The 14,893-nt window shown below is 46.2% G+C and overlaps 1 protein-coding gene across 3 annotated transcripts in view; it reads left to right on the top strand.

Moving 5' to 3' along the window:
* The window catches only part of sema4ba (sema domain, immunoglobulin domain (Ig), transmembrane domain (TM) and short cytoplasmic domain, (semaphorin) 4Ba), a 164,360-nt gene extending 149,809 nt beyond the window's left edge, over positions 1–14,551 (top strand). For all 3 annotated transcript variants that reach the window (XM_055661027.1, XM_055661028.1, XM_055661029.1), the window contains 7 exons: positions 200–381; positions 1,278–1,428; positions 2,428–2,638; positions 6,577–6,692; positions 7,829–7,986; positions 10,074–10,165; positions 12,918–14,551. In XM_055661027.1, coding sequence (XP_055517002.1) covers positions 200–381; positions 1,278–1,428; positions 2,428–2,638; positions 6,577–6,692; positions 7,829–7,986; positions 10,074–10,165; positions 12,918–13,720 — 1,713 coding nt within the window. In that variant the 3' untranslated portion in view covers positions 13,721–14,551. The remainder of the gene's footprint in view (positions 1–199; positions 382–1,277; positions 1,429–2,427; positions 2,639–6,576; positions 6,693–7,828; positions 7,987–10,073; positions 10,166–12,917) is intronic.
* The last annotated feature ends 342 nt before the right edge of the window (positions 14,552–14,893 follow it).

A 14,893-nucleotide genomic window follows, 5' to 3' on the forward strand; every position in this document is an offset into this window, starting at 1 on the left:
TCGTGTTAACCAGTCAGTGGAAAGACTACACATGATTACAATCGAGCCGTTCACAGTGTAACGATACAGGATAAGGGGACTAACATAAATAATGTTTATCTAGCTGGGTTTTGAAGACCAACAGCGTTATAAGCAGCTGAGTTATCTCTTGCGCGTGCTGTCTGACTGTGACAATGATCCGTGATCTATCTTTCCGTAGGGAGACATTGGAGGGGAGCGAGTTCTTCAGAAAAGGTGGACAACGTTCCTGAAAGCCCAGCTCTCCTGCTCTCTCCCAGATGATGGCTTCCCATTTAATGTCATTCAGGATATGTTTGTTCTGTCTCCGGGAAAAGAATATTGGAAAAACATAACCTTTTATGGAGTCTTTAGTTCCCAGTGGTATGTGAATATTACTAGCTTGTATCTGAAATACAAATTAGTAGCTGTCTGTTGCCTCTCCAGTTAGATCATGATAGGCTGAATCTACAGGATATGTTAAATAAAATCTGGATTTTCAAAATATTATTTTGAACTTTCATTAATGATGGAACTGGGCAGGGCAGAGATTAAATATTAAAATTTAGGTTCTTTGCACCTTGCAATATTAGTGACTTTTTTCCTCAATTTCCATGGGTTTGCTGAAATTTGTCTTCAATATTGTGACTTTTACAAGTCTTTTAATTTTACAAGTTTTGCAAGATTGATCCCAGGAGTGAATAGGTGAACCTGTGATGAGTGTTTGTCGGCACTGGGCCTGTACTCGCTGGAGTTTAGAAGAATGAGGGGGGGGCCTCATTGAAACATACAGAGCAGTGAAAGGCTTGTATAGCGTGGATGTGGAGAGGATGTTTCCACCAGTGGGAGAGTCTAGGACTAGAGGCCACAGCCTCAGAATTAAAGGACGTTCTTTTAGTAAGGGGATGAGGAGAAATTTATTTAGTCAGAGGGTGGTGAATCTGTGGAATTCTTTTCCACAGAGGTTGTGGAGGCCAAGTCAGTGGATATTTTTAAGGCAGAGATAGATAGATTCTTGATTAGAGCGGGTGTCAGAGGTTATGGGGTGAAGGCAGGAGAATGGGGGTTAGGAGGCAGTGATCGATCAGTGAATGGCGGAGTAGACTTGATGGGCCGAATGGCCTAATTCTACTCCTATTCCTTATATGACATTATGACTTGATTAGGGGTTTCTATTTAATGCAACACTTTACAAATACCTTTAGAGCCACATTATTGCAGGAACTGGAGATGGCAACGCATGCTTGAGCAATGATCTTATTTGTTGTTTCTCCTCTCAGGTATAAAGGTGGAGCAGCATCGTCTGCAGTTTGTGCTTTCTCCATGGCTGATGTTGTGAGAGCCTTCTCCGGGAGATACATGGAGGTGAACAGAGAAACACAGCAGTGGTATCCTTACAACCAGAATCCCCCAGAGCCAAGACCTGGCGCAGTAAGTATCAGAAAGCGTTCTTGTACTTTAACCACCTTGTCTGGTGCTGTCTGTACAGAGTTTGTCCGTTCTCCCCGTGACCTGCGTGGGTTTTCTCTGGGTGCTCCGGTTTCCTCCCAAACTCTAAAGACATATAGGTTTGTAGGTTAATCGGTTTGGTAAAATTTGTAAATTGTCCCTAGTATATAGGATAGTATTAGTGTGTGGGGATCGCTGGTTGGCACGGACTTGGTGGGCCGAAGGGCTTGTTTCCACACTGTATCTCTAAACTATAAACTGAACTTTGGTTCCCAGATTGGCGCCACTGTGTGTACATCTGTACTTTGAGTTCACCTCACCCATTTCTTCTCTCCAGAGATGCTGCCTGTCCAGCGTTTTGTGTCTTCAATCTTCCCTTCCTGACCAAACCCATGTCCACATGTCTGAGGATGTTCCTGATCCAAAAACACACAGTTCCGACATTCCCCTGTGATATGAATCACACCTTCACAAGGGGATCGAGGACACAAGCTCGTACAATCCCATACAGGGCACGCTGGAAGTTTTGACAGGTTTGTGGCTGAATAAATGGGCTGTTCTTTATTTAAAAGGTCCATTAGTTGCTTGAAGGGTGTGTAGGTAGAAGTGTGTGTGCAGTAACTGGCTGCCTCCTGTCACTTTCCATTGATAGATTCACGGAGTATGAAATCTCTGTGGAGTTGGCTCTTGGACTCCTGTTGTCTACTGACTGCAATGGACAAACCAGCACCGTGTAATATCTGATCTCAAACACAAACGGATCTTGGGTGCTGTTCATAAGTGATAAGAGCAGAATTAGGCCATTCGTCCCATCAAGTCTACCCCGCCATTCAATCATGGCTGTTCTATTTTTCCCTCTCAACCCCATTCTCCTGCCTTCGCCCCCATAACCCCTGACACCCATACTAACCAAAGAAATGTTAGCATTAAATGTTAATTAATGAATGTAAGCATGTCTTTTGTTATCTCCCCCTCTCTCAGTGTATCACGGACAGGGCAAGAGCAATGAACATAACCTCTTCGTTCCAAATGCCAGACAAAGTATTGAATTTTGCCAAGGACCATTTTCTGATGGAAGAGAGTATCAAGAGTCATCCCTTGCTAATGAAGAAGCATGTTAAATACACAGAGTTGGCTGTGGACAGGGTCCAGACTCTCCGGGGCCAGTATGATGTTCTGTTTGTGGGCACAGGTATGGCCAGATATACAGACGGCAGCTCTACTAACACTCCAGTCGTTTCACAGAGATGACCCTGAAATTAAATGTGAAGGAAGGAACTGGAGACGCTGGTTTACACCGAAGATAAACACAAAATGCTGTCATTGTTAAGGGCCTGTCCCACCTCGAGATTTTTTCGGTGACTGCCGGCAACATTGACTGATATATCAGATCAACGAAAAGGTCGCAGCGTGATGACGTATTAACGTGCGGTGTGTCCTCAAGTGTCTCGACAATGTTTTTTTTTGTCGCCACTGGATTTTGAAATGTTCAAAATCTTTCAGCGACCCTGATACATCAGTCAATGACGCCGGCAGTCGCCGAAAATGTCCACCATGGGACAGGTTCTTTACTCCACCTTTCCTGGAGTAACTCAGCGCGTCAGGCAGCAGCTCTGGAGAGAAGGAATGGGTGACGTTTTAAGGTCAAGACACTTCTTCAGACTGAGAGTCAGGGTAAAGGGAAAGGAGAGATATAGATACTGATATAGATCAGGTGAATGAAAGATTTGCAAAAAGCAATGAGGATCAAGGAAAGGTGGGGCCCACAATGGTCCATTGTTGACCCCGGGGGAGGTGATAACGAGTTATACTGACGATTAAACTAGCTGGGTGGGAGAGAGACGGAGACAGAGGGGATGTAAGGGTTACTCGGAGAAATAACGGCTTGTTTACTGTGGTATTCTGTTGCAAATCGCTTTATGCTTCCTGTCTTGGGAGCAGAAGACTAGCAATACAATGGATGTAACAATTATAATCAGCAACACACACTATTAGAGAATCATTTCATGCTCGATTAGAAAAGTGAAAATTAATTGTTTGTGAAATATATGTAAATGACTTAGACGTAAATGAAAGATAGACACAAAAAACTGGAATAGCAGCAGGTCTGACAGCATCTCTGGAGAAAAGGAATAGGTGACGTTTGGGTCGAGACTCTTCTTCAGATGTAAATTACAGACAGCACGGTGACGCAGCGGTAGAGTTGCTGCCTCACAGCGCCAGAGACCCGGGGTTGATTCTGACTACGGGTGCTGTCTGTATAGAATTTGTAGTTTCTCCCTGTGACCGGGTGGGTTTTCTCCAGGTGTTCTGGTTTCCTCCCACACTCCAAAGGCGTGCAGGCTTGTAGGTTAATTGGCTTCAGTAAAATTGGAAAATCCTAATTTGTCCCTCGTGTGTAGGATGGTGCTAGTGTACGGGGTGATCGCTGGTCGGCACGGACTCGGTGGGCCGAAGCTTTAAGAAGCTTATAGATGTGCAGACACGGGAGATTAGTTTAATGTGGATGGAATTTGTGGGCCGAAGGGCCTGTACTGGTTTGTGTTCTTTATGAGGCAATCGCTGTTGTGCATTGCTTCATCCTTCTGTTTTGGGAGCATAGAACACCAGATAATGCCCCTGTCCCACTTGGAAACCTGAACGGAAACCTCTGGAGACTTTGCACCCCACCCAAGGTTTCTGTGCAGTTCCCGGAGGTTTTTGTCAGTCTCCCTACCTGCTTCCACTACCTGCAACCTCCGGCAACCACCTGCAACCTCCGGGAACCGCACGGAAACCTTGGGTGGGGCACAAAGTCTCCAGAGGTCTCCGTTCAGGTTTCCTAAGTGGGACAGGGGCATAACATTAGATGTGCCATTACAACTCTGCATGTGCTCAGAGGCATGAAGCATTACTAAAGGCTGAATCATCTCATGCCCTATTAGAAAAGTGAAAACCAAGTGATTTATTTTCAGAGGTAATCAGTGAGAGATCATTTAATTCTGGTACAGGGTCGATAAAGCAGACATGATAATGATGTTTACACCCTGGTGCTTGCTGAAAGCTCAGGAGTCATCCGTGTAGATTAGTCATCAATAGGGAAATTGGGGAGGACACTCAGACCAGAGATTAGACCACATTAAACTTTAGAAATACAGCGTGGAAACAGGCCCTTCAACCCACCGTGTCATAAAGCCATAAGTGATAGGAATAAAGTTAGGCCCATGCACAAGCACTGTCCCACACACACTAGGAACTATAGACATTTTACAGAAGCCTGCAAATCTGTGTGAGAAGGAACTGCAGAGGCAGGTTTACATCGAAGATAGACACAAAATGTTGGAGTAACTCAGCGGGACAGGCAGCATCTCTGTAGAGAAGGAATGGGTGACGTTTCGGGTCGGGACCATTCTTCAGACCTACAAACCTATTTGTTTTTGGAATGTGGGTGATAGTACCCGAGTGGTGTTGGTAGCTGGAAGCACAGAATGGCTCTTGGTCACTGCTGATTGTGACAATTAACATTGTCTGTGGAGCAGCTAGACTCAAGAGAACTTGTGTGAAAGCGCTGAGCTCAATCCCCCGCCTGCAGTTCACATTGATTCCACTTTGCCTTTGGCTGACGTTCCACTTTAAATGCAATATTTGCTCAGTAATAAGATTCTGGCTATGGCTCATTAGCAATCAGACAGAACACAGCTATCATGTATTTCGCTTGGGCAGCTTACACCCCAGCGGTATGAATATTGATTTCTCTAACTTCAAGTGACCCTTGCTTTCCCTCTCTCTCCGTCCCTCCCCCACCCAAGTTCCCCGACTTGTTTCACTGTCCTCCTGATTAAATATTACTGACTGTACACCTCGTTGTCACCTTCCCTTCCGCTAGCAATGATCCAGTCTACATTTTCCTTCAACTGCAGCCCCTTTAATTTCTCGTTTTCATGCCTCACCCTTCCATATCTCGGTGTGTGTGTGTCTCTCTGTCCCTGACTCACAGTCTGAAGAAGGGTCTCGAACCGAAACCTCGCCCATTCCTTCTCTCCAGGGATGCTGCCTGTCCCGCTGACCGTCGGGTCAATGCCGACCCCCATCAAACACCAGTTACATTAAAGGACACAAGTGCTGGAGTAACTCAGCGGGACAGGCAGCACCTGTAGTCAGAATCGAACCTGGGGCCCTGGCACTGTAAAGCAGCAACTCAAACGCCACACCACCATGCCGCCCTAAGTTGCTGTGAAAAGGAGTGGAGGGGGTGGTATCAGAAACGCTGGTTTAATCCCCATGGGTGATGGTACTTCCTTTGTTATGTTTCATCACAAAGTCTCTGTTCAAATGAGCACAAAATAACTAGCAGATGCACAAAGCGACACATTGTGTGGCTCAGCGGTAGAGTTGCTGCCTCACAGCGCCAGAGACCCGAGTTTGATCCTGACTACAGGTGCTGTCCGGACGGAGTTTGTACGTTCTCCCCGTGACCTGCGTGGGTTTCCTTCGGGTGCTCCAGTTTCCTCCCGCACACTGCAAAGACGTGCGGGTTTGTAGGTTAATTGGCCTCTGTAAATCGCCCCCTAGTGTGATGGGAGTGTGTGAGGGACTAGGGAACGGGCGATCGCTAGTCGGCACGGACTGGGTGGGTGAAGGGGCCTGTTTCAACGCTGTATCTCTAATCCAATCTAAAACAAACAAAAAAAATATCTGATTTGTTTTCATCCATAATCATACTACAGACTTCACCCCATGTTAAACGCTGGATACTGAAACCAAATTAAAAATATTAATGCCTCATTCTCTTTACAGAAGAGAGCAGTCCCTTAGACCACTCTCTGCACAAATTATGGACTAAATGACGACTTTTAATAAAATCTTGCCTTTCAAGGCTAGTAATTCAATAATTTGTCACATGGTTAAAAATGCTGAACAGATGAAAATAATTTAATGTTTCAAGATGGCTTTTTAAGATCGCTGGTGGGAGTTATGTCCTCAGATGTTGTCAAATCCACACCGGAACGTGACATCTTAATAACAAGTGCCCATTGCATAGAATTAAGATGAAATATATTTAAATCTGGTGAAAATATTGCCTCTGGATCTTCTTTATAATTTTGCACTTAAAATATTTACGGTGATATTATTTCTTGTTTACTTTGACAGATACTGGGATATTGCACAAAGCTATAAACGTGAATGATAAGGTGCACATTATAGAGGAGATTACTTTGTTTGCCGAACCACAGCCAGTGCAGAACCTGATTCTGGATTCAAAACAGGTAGAGGTTTTATTAAAGATGTATCTTTGATTCCCATGAGGAGAATAAATAAACGATGTTGCATCTCGGGCAACATAGTAATGAGTGCCGCGACACTGCCCGTTCTGTGAAAAGCTACTTGGTTTCATCTCAACGTTCCCCCCCCCCACTAACAATCACGGTAAAATTACATAGAAACATAGAAAATAGGTGCAGGAGTAGGCCATTCGGCCCTTCAAGCCTGCACCGCCATTCAATATGATCATGGCTGATCATCCAACTCAGTATACTGTACCTGCCTTCTCTCCATATCCCCTGATCCCTTTAGCCACAAGGGCCACATCTAACTCCCTCTTAAATATAGCCAATGAACTGGCCTCAACTACCTTCTGTGGCAGTGAATTCCACAGATTCACCACTCTCTGTGTGTGAAAAAAAATGTTTTTCTCATCTCGGTCCTAAAAGATTTTCCCCCTTATCCTTAAACTGTGACCCCTTGTTCTGGACTTCCCCAACATCTGGAACAATCTTCCTGCATCTAGCCTGTCCAACCCTTTACAAAGCTCTTCCACCAGGAGCCGTGGCTTAATAAACAGGAGTGGGGATGAGCGGGGGGAGTGTGGCGCAGCGGTAGAGTTGCTGCCTCACAGCGCCAGAGACCCGGGTTCGACCCTGACTGCGGGTGCTGTCTGTGCGGAGTTTGCCCGTTCTCCCCGTGACCTGCGTGGGTATTTACCGGTTTCCTCGCATAATTCTCTATTCTCTCTGCTATCATTCTACGATATTATGAATGATCATGAGCTCGGTTCCCTAGTCTTTGTTTGGGGTGCAAGCCGAGGGTCTCCTGCCCAGAGTAGGGGAATCGAGAACCAGAGGACAGAGGTTTAAGGTGAGCATGGATAGATTTAACAGTAACCCGAGGGGTAACTTTTTCATGCAAAGTGTGTTAGGTGTATAGAACAAGCTGCCAGCGGAGGTAGTTGAGGCAACTTTTAAGTAACATTTGGACAGGTACATGGATAGGACGGGTTCAGAGGGATATGGGTCAAACGCAGGCAAGTGGAACTAGTGTCGATGGGCGGTGTGGGCAAGATGGGCCGAAGGGCCGGTTTCCGTGCTGTATCACTCTATGACTGCATGTTATTGTCACTCCACAGGGCATGTTATACGCGAGTTCGTACTCTGGAGTGGTGCAGCTGTCTGTCTCCAATTGCAGCGTCTACCACAGCTGTGGGGAGTGTATTCTAGCCCGGGACCCTTACTGTGCCTGGGACAGGAACAAATGCAGAGACATACGGGGACTGCCCATAGACCCGTAAGTAGCTCCACCACAAACCATCCCAATCTCTGACTTCAGAGGGACGTTGAGAAGGTCATAAGATATTGGTGCAGAATTAGGCCATTCGGTCCATCAAGTCTATCATTGTAACATGATACTGTACTCGGGACTCTCCACATTTCCTAATGTCTGAAATTTATGACTGTATATGTTTAACACAGATTGACTGCATTGTACAATGAATGTTTGGATTAGTGGGGTTCAGCGACAAGGAGTTCCGAAGTTCTATGGGTAGAATGAGGCCATTCGGCCCATCAAGTCTACTCCGCCATTCAATCATGGCTGATTTATCTCTCCCTACAAACCCTATTCTCCTGCCTTCTCTCCATAACCCCTGACATCTGTACTAAGCAAGAATCTATCAAGCACTTCCGAAAAAATATCCATTGACTTGGCCTCCACAGCTATCTGTGGCCAAGAATTCCACAGATTCACCACCATTGGTCATGATATTGACTGGAAAACAAGGTGGAATATGCTGGTGGATGCCAAACAGTGGGAAATGGATCGGTAAAATTGGAATCTGAAACATTTCAATTTCAAAATCCAATTTGGAAAATTCTAAATTCTTATTTTCTGTACTCAGTCCAAATAAAGTTACTTTAAGTGTAGGAAGGAACTGCAGGTGCTGGTTTACACCAAAAAAAGACACAAAATGCTGGAGTAACTCAGCGGGTCAGGCAGCATCTCTGTAGAAAAAGAGTAGATGATGTTTCGGGTCGAGACCCTTCAGATGGCCATCAATAAACTATTTAAACAAGTGCAAAATTAGGTCAGTTAGAGATTAATTACTGCCTAATTAATTAACAGCAGTCTGATGAAGGTACCAGAGAAAAGGTATGCATTACTTTGAGAAACGTCTTGAGGAGCTGAAGATATCCCGTGACTCTGGACTCAGAATAACTGCGGCAACTGATCTTCCTAAACAATTGGATTTTCTGACCTCCAGAAACCTGCAGACTCCATCTGTTCTGAAAATACTTTCTGCTGGTGCAATTAATCTCAAACTGACCTCATTCTATGCTTGTGTAAAGAGCCCATTGATGGTGCGGTGCTGGAAAGCTAAGACATAACTCTGCCACTGAAGGCAGTGGAGGCCAATTCACTGGATGTTTTCAAGAGAGAGTTAGATTTGGCTCTTAGGCCTAATGGAATTAAGGGATATGGAGAAAAAAGCCAGAACGGGGTACTGATTTTGGATGATCAGCCATGATCATATTGAATGGCTCGAAGGGCCGAATGGCCGACTCCTGCACCTATTTTCTATGTTTCTAATTGGAAATATTGAGCACTATTCACTCAAAGGGCATCTTGAAGAATAACTCTTTCACTCAGAGGGTGGTAGGTGTATGGAACGAGCTGCCAGAGGAGGTAGTCAAGGCAGGCACTATCGCAACATTTAAAAGACATTTGGACAGGTACATGGATAGGAAAGGTTTAGAGGGATGTGGGCCAAACGCAGGCAGCTGTTTATCCATGCACTGATGTAAGTGGGTTAAATGGGTAAGTTGCTCCTTCTTTAAGCTATTTCTTAAAATCTGTTTGTCATTGTTCAATGCATAGCCACTCCACACTGATCTCTGACGTCTCAAACTCAAACATCCTTTGATTGTACTTCCAGTCCTGCTGTCAATGAAAGCTAAATGCCCCTTCGTCATGTTCAAAACCCTCCACGTTCTTGCTCCTGTATGCTTCTGAACGGCACAGTGGCGCAGCGGTAGAGTTGCTGCCTCACAGCGCCAGAGACCCGGGTGCAATACTGACTACGGGCGCTGTTTATATGGAGTTTGTACGTTCACCCCGTGACCACGTGGGTTCTCTCCGGGTGCTCTGGTTTCCTCCCACACTCCAAAGACGTGTGGGTTTGTGGGTTAATTGGTTTCGATAACATTGTAAATGATATGCTAGCGTGTGTAGGATAGTGTTAGTGTGCGGGGATCGCTGGTTGGTGCGGACTCGGTGGGCCAAAGGGCCTAATTCCGCACTGTATCTCTAAAGCCTACAGTCTATGAGTCTCTGCCCCATCCCTAATGCCGTACTTACGCAGAATGTTTTGTTCATAGGCTTTGGAAACAGGACATTGAGAACGGGAGGCCAGGCCAACACTGCCGACAGCTGTCTGATTCACTGGGCCCCAGGACCAGACGGCCACATCGTAAGTTCTCCTCCCACTTCAGCTCCAGATGGTCTGTTGGAAGTTAACTGCAGATGCTGGTTGATGGGCACAGAATGCTGGAGTAACTCAGCGGGACCGGCAGCATCTCTGGAGAGAAGGAATGGGTGACATTTCGGGTCGAGACACTTCTTCACACTGGAAGAAGGGTCAGCAGTCTGAAGAAGGGGCTTGACCCAAAATGTCCCGCTGAGTTACTCTGGCGTTTTGTGTTGATCTGATGGTTATGTTTGGTCATGTTGTCTTGCAACTGTTTTAACGACTGCATGCTCAGCACAATGATGAGTTGGCTCCCCAGCGGTATGAACATTGATTTTGTTTCATTTCAAGTAATTCCTGCATTCTCCCCCCCCCCCTCCCCCCCCCTCCCTCCCTCCCCTCCCCCTCCCCTCTTCCCCTCCCCCCCCCCCCCTCCACCCCCCTGTCTCCTTCGCGCTCCTCCCCCCCCCTCTCCCCTCCCCCCCCCCCCCCCCCCCCCCCCCCCCCCCCCCCCCCCCGCCCGCCCACCGCCCACGAGTTATCCTACCCAGTTCCACTGCTCCTGTATCCCTTTTGTCATCACACCTTCCTTCCCCATCAACAATGGGCCATTGTGGGCTCCACCCTTCCTGATTGTGCTTCTGTGACATCTTCTGGTCCACTAGTCGATGAATGTTAATATCCTCATCCTCAAATCCCTCCGTGTCATTGCTCCAGCCCACCACTGAGCAGCAAAGTGGCGCTGCGGTAGAGTTGCTGCTTTAGGGCGCCAGAGACCTGGGTTCGATCCTGACTACGGGTGCTGTCTGTACGGAGTTTGCACGTTCTCCCCGTGACCTGCGTGGGTTTTCTCCGGGTGCTCCGGTTTCCACACCCGATCCAAAGACTTGCAGGTTTGTAGATTAATTGGCCTCTGGAGTTTGTCCCCAGTGTGTAGGATAGAACAGGTGATCACTGGTCAGCGTGGATTCGCTGGGCCAAAGGACCCGTTTCCACGATGTATCTCTAAACTAAACTTCCACAATATAATGCTCCAGGATCTCCCTGCTGCTCCAACATGGACCTCTCTTTACACCTTTCTTTGACCTTGTCTTCATCAGTGATTGATATAGTTTCAGCTCTTTAGCCCCTGATTGAAGAATTCCTCTGCCCCTCTGTTCCCTCCACTGATGCGTAAAGCGCATTAATTTGTCTTAGCTTTTGGTCTCGTGCAGAGGTCATTTATTGCCTAGTAATGCTTCTGTGAGGTGCAATGACCATCTTGAAATGACTCTCTGCCATTGTCCATGTACACTGGGTGGCAAAAGGCGTACTGCCCACAGCAATACTCGTGCATACTTTGTGACTGTCAGAACCCTTTATGTGGCCTCTCTTTGCATACCTTGTGTACGCAAAACAAAGAATATCACTGTGACTTGTCACATGTGACAATAAAGTGTTCATTCATTCATTCTTTCATTCATTCATTCATACATTCATTAATTCTTTCATTCATCTTTCATTCATCCATACATTCATCCATACATTCATGCATTCATTCATTCATCTTTCAAATCATTCTTTCAATCTTTCATTCATTCAATCATTCTTTCATTCAATCTTTCATTCAATCTTTCAATCATTCTTTCATCCATTCAATCATTCTTTCATTCAATCTTTCATTCATTCATTCATTCATAAAGTATTCATTTAGTAATGTGTGAAATAAATGCAATTTGTTGTTTTCACCTTCAAGTACACTATTTTATTTTTGTGCAACTACATATCCAGCAAAAAATATTTGTTGTAAGATCAGCATTGCTTTGAGTTTCCGGGCCTTTTCTTTACTTATTCTATATCGAGCGGTGAAAAGTGTAAATCCCATTTTCATGCCCACATCAGATCTCTGCCAGAAAGGTCCCATGGGAATGAAGTGAATAGAGTTTGAAGACACAGTTTAGAATATTCTTTGCACTGAACCACACGTCAGTGGGTTTAATGCTAGGTACCAAATTATTGATGAATCTCTGAAGCGGTTTTCCAACCTGAAACATTGCCTATTCATTCCCTGCTCAAATGCTGCTTGACCCACTGAGTTGCTCCAAGATCTCAAGATCTGCAGTCATCATTTCCCCGTTACCAATAGGACCATAAGACTACATAGGAGGGGAATTAGGCAATTCAGCCCATCCAATCTAGTCTACCGTTTCATCATGGCTGATCTATCACAACCCCATTCTCCTGCCTCCTACTCATAACCTTTGACACCCTTACTAATCAAATGCCTATCAACCTCCACTTTAAAAATATCCATTCACTTGGGTATTGAAATTGACCTATTCCCCAGATTCACCACCCTCTGGCTACAGAAATTCCTCTTCATCTCCTTTCTAAAGGTCTGTCCTTTTATTCTGAGGCTGTGCCCTCTGGTCCTAGACTCTCCCACTAGTGGGAACATCTCCACATCCACTCTATCCAGGTCTTTCACCATTCGGCACGTTTCAATGAGATTCCCCCCCCCCCCCCCCCATCCTTCTAAACTCCAGCGAGTCGAGGCTCAGTGCCTTCAAATGCTCATCATACGTTAACCGTTAATGTTGAGGTGACGATTTAATAATTTAAGGGGCAGTTCATGGCAAACAAATAGACCTCACAGTTGGCACTTTTGAGGTGCATTAAATGGAGAGAATATTGAACTGTTTATAAGCCCCTCTGCGCCTACGCTGGTGGCAAGAGCGTGATGATGTATCTTTAATTCCGTGTCTCTTGCCGACAGGACCCATTGCCTGTGTGATGGTCACCGTGCCAACCAACAACTTTAAGGTGTTGCCGTGCAGTGTGCAGTCGAACTTTGCCGTGAGGAGTTGGGTCCACAACGGAGTAGCGGCCGACACGGCCTCGCTGGTGCTGCCGGACGGCGGGATTATCGCCACTGCGGAGCCACTGGGAGTATTCGAGTGCTGGGCCACCGAACAAGACTTCAGGCTGCTGGTCGCTAACTACTGCGTGAGCTGGGATCTCTCGGCCGAAACCACCACCTTGCGCACGTCGAGGAAGTCCATTGCGGTTTTGGGCCGAGGCTCCGGGCTGCAGGACAACGGGATCATGATCAACCCACTCAGCAGCGAGAGCCGCTTTTCCCAACACACCAACGGCAAGAGCTACTGGACGGAGTTTGTGACCGTGAGCGTGGTCTTTGCGCTGACAGTCGCCATCGCCTCTCTGGTCTTCTTGTACCGTAACAAGGACAGGATGAAGTCGCTGATCAAGGACGGCGAGTGTTCCAACGTGCCGCAGAAGAAGCCCAGGATGATCGAGACCCAACACGAAAGCCTCCCGTTAAACGGAAACCCGGTGCAGGTGGCGGCCTCTGACCACCACAAAGGTTATCAGAGCCTGAATGACAAACACATCTGCAGCACACCAGTGCTGGTAAACACAGTTGGTGCCAAGGACCCTGGCTACACCCAGATCCCAAACAACCAAACCAACCAAAAAAACCTGTACGTGGAGATATCGACACACTGCCTGCAGCCGCGAGTGAGAATCGGGCCAGAGATTAAAGACTCGGTGGTGTGAGGTTTCACGGGCCAGGCTGAGGTAGCACACATGCCAACGTAGCCTTGGGAAAAGGGACCAACCGCAGAGAATTGGAAAGCACAAGGCTCGGCAGCTTGAACGACAGAAACATTTGTACTGTGCCATTTAGTCTACCCCTTCAGTATGCTAACCACAAGCATGGATGGTTACTAATGTCAAGGTCATGCTTTAGTGAACGTGTGTGTCTGTTGTCACTGGCCAAACTGCATGGAGCAGCACAAGAGTCACAACCTTCCCAAACGGCCTCAAGGGCCACCATCACTATGGCTTTTCTTTGTGTATTTTATGGTGGGGTGGAGAGTAATTGCAAGACTCGTGAAAGTGGACATTAAGCAATGCCCTGTGCCAAATGAACTGGAGCAGGTATTCAGAGGTCACACCAGGAGTTGGTGGAAGTGGCTAGACTACCTGTATTGATTGTACGAGACATAACCAAACATCGCTTGTAGCATTAAGTCATTTCACTGCAGTCATTGGGGACTGTATGGACTGTCTCAACCAGTATCCTCTGACAATATTGCCAAATGTGGGAAATCCACGCAAAACCCACTTTTATGTGACGTGGACAGACTGATGACTCGCTGCCGATGAGCTCCTTCATCATGTAGCAGACAGAACCAGAGTCCATTTCTCGTGTTCAAGTAACAATTGTAACATATCTTTGCAGACGGGGGAGAAATTTGTCACAAAGATAAGGCTGCGATTTCAAGAGAAAGGTCACTCGAATATTGTACCAGTGATTTATTTCTAGTTTGACAGGACTTTTTGTTTGTATGTGGTTGAGAAAGAAACAAAGTTAGAAGGACTAGTTATTATGTGGTATGTTCTTGCATTTGTCGACAATGACAACAGCAGGCTGGGTGCTTGTGTACTTGGCTAAATACGCTCCAGTATTTGGACAGATTGTCCATGGGTCAAGCGATGTGTAGTGTCCATATACCGGATAGAATGGTCACACGGTTGATAATTGACAAACGTGCATGAGAACAAGTTGGCGTCTTAGTTAGGTCAGTAAAATTATAATGGGTCACGGTTATGAAATAATTACAATGGATCACAAAACCGAAGAATTTCAATCTGCAGCTGTAGCAAGACAAATGTGACGATATGTCCTTGGACGGAAGATACATTGGGAAGTTCCGTGGCTTCATT

Source organism: Leucoraja erinacea, chromosome 33 (genome assembly GCF_028641065.1).
Source record: "Leucoraja erinacea ecotype New England chromosome 33, Leri_hhj_1, whole genome shotgun sequence".
In the NCBI taxonomy this organism is placed as follows: Eukaryota; Metazoa; Chordata; class Chondrichthyes; order Rajiformes; family Rajidae; genus Leucoraja; species Leucoraja erinaceus.